Source organism: Trifolium pratense, linkage group LG7, assembly GCF_020283565.1.
Source record: "Trifolium pratense cultivar HEN17-A07 linkage group LG7, ARS_RC_1.1, whole genome shotgun sequence".
NCBI lineage: Eukaryota > Viridiplantae > Streptophyta > Magnoliopsida > Fabales > Fabaceae > Trifolium > Trifolium pratense.
Window position 1 is genome coordinate 40,646,528 of NC_060065.1, and position 6,000 is coordinate 40,652,527.

Genomic DNA, 6,000 nt, shown 5'->3' on the forward strand with positions numbered 1-6,000 from the left:
TATATTTTCACCTATGAAATCTGAAAACACATGGACACCAATAGTAAATCTGAAAATGAATTAATTAAATGTGTTACATGTTTCGGTGTCATGTCAATATTAGCCACCTGACAACACTTTCTATTAAAAATGTATGAGTTACATATTTCCACAAGTTATCAGTTTTTTGTTGCTTTTTTTTTCACTAAATTTTTAAAAATTCCTATACAGCTTTTGCTTGGTTGAAGTGCGTGGAGGGGATAAAAGAAGGCGAGAGTTATTTGGAAAACTTGAAGATTCGTACAAGAGGAGGGGAGAGATTTAGTGTCAGTTCAAAGTATGTTAGGGTTAGCATGATTGGTACAGATGATGAGTTCAATGAATTATGTACAAGATTGTCAAATGCTAAAAGAGAATGATGTTGGAACCTTCAAAAAATGTCGTATGTATCGTTAGCTAGTTAGCATGAGTTTCATCAAAATATATAAATATACATCATTTGTGCTATTAAGATAGAGGATGTGTGATGATTAAACAACATAGATAGGAGTCGTGGATCTTAATTATAAGTTCAATTTTGATAGAAATCGTTTATATAGAATTTAATTTTGGCCTCAACTGAGTTCATTTAGTCAATGATTTATATGTTTTAAATTCATAGTTTGTGTTTTCTTTACAAAATTTTACGAAATATTGAATTTTTAATAACATGACATTATTGAAATCAATTTTAATAGCAAAATTTCTCCCAAAATATTTTCTATCAATAAGATTAATAGCTTTCGAAGTATTGCTGATGCATTATTTTAGCCATAAATGATACTCAAATGATCTTAAAAGTTTTTATAATGTGGCATTCTATCATTTGGCCACATTGAAAATTAGTAAATTAACATATTAAAATAATTCATTACAAACTTAGAAAACTCGTAAAGACATTTTTTTTTAATAAAAATTAAGATAATTAAAATATATATCCACTAAATAATAGACAAAATCATACTAATCACATTTGTAGTAACAACAATAATGGATTCATCTAGCCACACTATGTTACTAACAACTGATGCATTATTAACTTCTTTATCACTCTTCCAATTTTATTCCAAAAAATAAGCTCTACAATCACCGATGTCTCCCAATAGCAAATGATTCACCATCTATCACAAACAACTCTACCAAATTATGCGGAAACTTTTGATTATTAGTCAGCAAGGACAAAAAAGAGTTTTCCAAAGAGTGCCTCGACTAGAGTTGCCAAGATAAGTTGTAAAATAAAGTGAACGATGCTACAATGTTATTATAATGTTCTGTGTAATTTTAATTGATTGCAACACCAACGGTCATATGCAGTGGTATAAAAGAGGGGATAATGATGAGATATTGCTCTCGATCTCTAATATCTGGTTCTTTTAACTTATTAATTTCATCCTAAAATTTTGGTTCCTTTAGAAAACCAACACACAGTTGATGATGTTTTACTATTTGTATTCTTACAAAAACCAAACACATTTATTAAATGAAATTTACAATTCCTTAATAAATTAAGAAATACTTCTACATGACCAGAATTTAATTAATTTAATATAATTGAATAAAATTATTTATTAAAGAAGAAGATGGATCAACATATTAGAGGGGATGTTCCTAATCATATACCACGTATTTTGTTAAACATATAAAATAATATTATCTGCTAATGGATCATATACGATGGATTAGAGGGGAGGTTCCTAATAATATACAATGAATTTTGTTAATATATATAGGAATATTATCTGCTAATGTAATTTTCATTTTGCTTATCAAATTTTTTTTTTCTAATATTATCACTATATTTTTTTTCGTTGAAAATACTATACACATTCAATGTATTTAGGTGTTTTTTTAAGCTTAGATGACGGCGTGTTGATTCATCCTCATCGCAACGCAAAGGTCAATGTTTTTTATGAACCATCGCAATGGTCAAATATGGCAAGAACACAAAATAGTCAAGTTTTTTTTTATGAACCATCGCAATGGTTAAATATGTTAAGAACAAAAAAAAAGTATCACATCACATTATATAAAAGGGAGAATGAATTAGGGAGACAAATAAAGAAGATATTATTAGTCATCTCTTTCACAATTTTTTTTCTCTCGCTATATATATATGAGTGCAAACATAACAACTAAATAAAAACAAAAATCAACCAAGAGTGACAGATATAGACACCCATCGTCATCAACAAAACAAAGAGCATATTAAGTTATTAAATTATGGTGGTCTCTCCTATTAATGGTTCTTCACCTTTGTCACATTCCAATGGCAGAACAATACCTCTCTCTACTTTCTCACGCAATTCCTTTGTCAATGTTGAGAAGTAAGTTATCTTTCTTTCCACCTCCTTTTACAAGTTATATTATTTTCGTATCCCATTATTATTTTTATTATTATTATTATTTTTAGACACAAGTTAATTATTTAAGGGGAAAAATTTGGCAGGGGTGATCCAGTGGCATTCCGGTCATATTGGGAGAAGGTGAGAGATGAATGTACGGTAGAGATCAAAGGTGACGAATGGATGAGTTACCTTGGTGATACAAACAACTTATGTTGGTATATGGTGCCACAAATGAGGGATGCAATTTTGAGGCTCCACAATGTGGTCGGTAATGCTGTCACAAAAGATAAGTTCTTAGTATTAGGGACAGGTTCTTCTCAACTCTACCAAGCTCTTCTATATGCACTATCTCCTTCAGAATCCTCTCATCGTCCCATCAATGTTGTTGCTGCTGCTCCTTATTATTCGGTAATTTATCTTTAGTTTCAATTATTTTAGCTGAGTAAGATTTAGTTACAAACAATTTATTCATTTAAAAAAATATTTGTTCCTACAAATCTACTTTTCACTTTGTCCTTTGAAAATACAAAAGATATGTAGTTTGAGTCTCGTTGAATTTTTTTATGAATAACAAATATTTAAATTATATTTTTCAATTTCGAAAATTACTTCTTGAAATGGCTTGATCTAATGCTACATATAAATCATGACTTATTAGTGTTTGATCGAAAGGTTAACTGAGAACGGCGCTTGTGTTTAATTTGCAGGAATACAAAGACGCAACTGATATCTTGCAATCAAGGTTATTTCAATGGACCGGTGATGCTGCTCTGTATGATAAAGATGAACCTTACATAGAGGTTGTGACCTCCCCAAACAACCCTGATGGGACTCTTCGTGTACCGGTAGTGAACTCTCGAGTTGAAGGGAAAATCATTTATGACTTGGCCTATTACTGGCCGCAATACACTCCCATTACTGATCAGCTTGACCATGATGTTATGGTCTTCACATTCTCCAAATGCACCGGTCATGCTGGTTCGCGTATCGGGTGAGTTCGTGATATCGACCATATTCTATGTTACGCTTGTTGTTGCATTTGCAATCTTGCAACAAACTCTTATATAGATATAAAATGGGAGAAAATAAGGTCTATATAGCCGCAATTACCATTGCAATGTTTTTGCTAATAGGTTTATTTTATTTTATTTTGTGACACAGGTGGGCATTTGTAAAGGACATTGAAGTTGCTAAAAAGATGATAAGATTCACACAGTTAAACTCCATTGGCGTGTCAAGAGAATCCCAAATTCGAGCTGCTAAGATGATTGGAGTGATTTGTGATGGTTACAAAAATTTAAAGTCCATTGAATCTGATCACCTCTTTTTTGATTATAGCAAAAGACTTATGAAAGAAAGGTGGGAGAAATTTAAGACAGCTATTGAGAAAAGTAAGGTTTTTACCTTGACCAAATACCCAACTTCCTATTGTCACTTCAACAAGGACTTATCTGAGCAATACCCAGGTAATATATTTTCACCTATGAAATCTGAAAACACATGGACACCAATAGTAAATCTGAAAATGAATTAATTAAATGTGTTACATGTTTCGGTGTCATGTCAATATTAGCCACCTGACAACACTTTCTATTAAAAATGTATGAGTTACATATTTCCACAAGTTATCAGTTTTTTGTTGCTTTTTTTTTCACTAAATTTTTAAAAATTCCTATACAGCTTTTGCTTGGTTGAAGTGCGTGGAGGGGATAAAAGAAGGCGAGAGTTATTTGGAAAACTTGAAGATTCGTACAAGAGGAGGGGAGAGATTTGGTGTCAGTTCAAAGTATGTTAGGGTTAGCATGATTGGTACAGATGATGAGTTCAATGAATTATGTACAAGATTGTCAAATGCTAAAAGAGAATGATGTTGGAACCTTCAAAAAATGTCGTATGTATCGTTAGCTAGTTAGCATGAGTTTCATCAAAATATATAAATATACATCATTTGTGCTATTAAGATAGAGGATGTGTGATGATTAAACAACATAGATAGGAGTCGTGGATCTTAATTATAAGTTCAATTTTGATAGAAATCGTTTATATAGAATTTAATTTTGGCCTCAACTGAGTTCATTTAGTCAATGATTTATATGTTTTAAATTCGTAGTTTGTGTTTTCTTTACAAAATTTTACGAAATATTGAATTTTTAATAACATGACATTATTGAAATCAATTTTAATAGCAAAATTTCTCCCAAAATATTTTCTATCAATAAGATTAATAGCTTTCGAAGTATTGCTGATGCATTATTTTAGCCATAAATGATACTCAAATGATCTTAAAAGTTTTTATAATGTGGCATTCTATCATTTGGCCACATTGAAAATTAGTAAATTAACATATTAAAATAATTCATTACAAACTTAGAAAACTCGTAAGGACTTTTTTTTTAATAAAAATTAAGATAATTATACTATATATCCACTAAATAACAGACAAAATCATACTAATCACATTTGTAGTAACAACAATAATGGATTCATCTAGCCGCACTATGTTACTAACAACTGATGCATTATTAATTTCATTATCACTCTTCCAATTTTATTCCAAAAAATAAGCTCTACAATCACCGATGTCTCCCAATAGCAAGTGATTCACCATCTATCACAAACAACTTTACCAAATTATGCAGAAAATTTTGATTATTAGTCAGCAAGGACAAAAAAGAGTTTTCCAAAGAGTGCCTCGACTAGAGTTGCCAAGATAAGTTATAAATTAAAGTGAACGATGCTACAATGTTATTATAATGTTCTGTGTAATTTTAATTGATTGCAACACCAACGGTCATATGCAGTGGTATAAAGAGGGGATAATGATGAGATATTGCTCTCGATCTCTAATATCTGGTTCTTTTAACTTATTAATTTCATCCTAAAATTTTGGTTCTTTTAAAAAACCAACACACAGTTGATGATGTTTTACTATTTGTATTCTTACAAAAACCAAACACATTTATTAAATGAAATTTACAATTCCTTAATAAATTAAGAAATACTTCTACATAACCACAATTTAATTAATTTAATATAATTGAATAAAATTATTTATTAAAGAAGAAGATGCATCAACATATTAGAGGGGATGTTCCTAATCATATACCACGTATTTTGTTAAACATATAAAATAAGAAGAGGGATCCGTTGACTCCAGGAGTAAGTCTCCATTAACTTACTCCGCTTTATAACTCGATATCGGCATTACATTTCTTCAATCCAACCGTTGAATTCAAAAATCTCATTGAGTAGATCAACTCCACAAATTTTTATAAAAATTCAGAACCATTTGATATTTTTTCTGATAACTTCAATTGAACGTCCGACCAACTATTAAAAAAACCGGTGAATTTCAATAGTCTAAATACATAACTACATTTTTCGAATTTTTATAAAAATTTGTGGGGTTGTTCTACTCAATGAGATCTTTGAATTCAACTGTTGTATTGAATAAATGTAATGCCGATATCGAGTTATTAAGAGGAGTAAGTCAATGGAGACTTACTGTAACACCCCGAACTAACTACCCTTAAAAACGTGATCTTAAAAACTCTTTAAAGATAAGTAGCCGGAGCGCTACGGAAAAACATTTTATAAAACGATCGTGCGCATGACACGAAACGTCGCAGCGGAAAAC

General features: G+C 30.6%; 1 protein-coding gene across 1 annotated transcript; it reads left to right on the top strand.

Annotated features, from left to right (window-relative positions):
• The first annotated feature begins 2,238 nt into the window (after positions 1-2,238).
• On the top strand, positions 2,239-4,418 carry LOC123898886 (L-tryptophan--pyruvate aminotransferase 1-like). Its single transcript, XM_045949915.1, has 5 exons — positions 2,239-2,342; positions 2,465-2,771; positions 3,071-3,354; positions 3,525-3,829; positions 4,044-4,418. Exons 1-5 carry the CDS (start codon positions 2,239-2,241, stop codon positions 4,229-4,231), a joined length of 1,188 nt encoding a protein of 395 aa, XP_045805871.1. The 3' UTR covers positions 4,232-4,418.
• Positions 4,419-6,000: the final 1,582 nt, after the last annotated feature.

Excerpts from the sequence above, each read along its gene's own strand:
- LOC123898886 (XM_045949915.1), top strand. The coding sequence starts at position 2,239 with ATGGTGGTCTCTCCTATTAATGGTTCTTCACCTTTGTCACATTCCAAT. Across the intron at positions 2,343-2,464 it reads TCCTTTGTCAATGTTGAGAA|GGGTGATCCAGTGGCATTCC; the intron begins GTAAGTTATCTT and ends AAAATTTGGCAG. Across the intron at positions 3,355-3,524 it reads CATGCTGGTTCGCGTATCGG|GTGGGCATTTGTAAAGGACA; the intron begins GTGAGTTCGTGA and ends TTTGTGACACAG.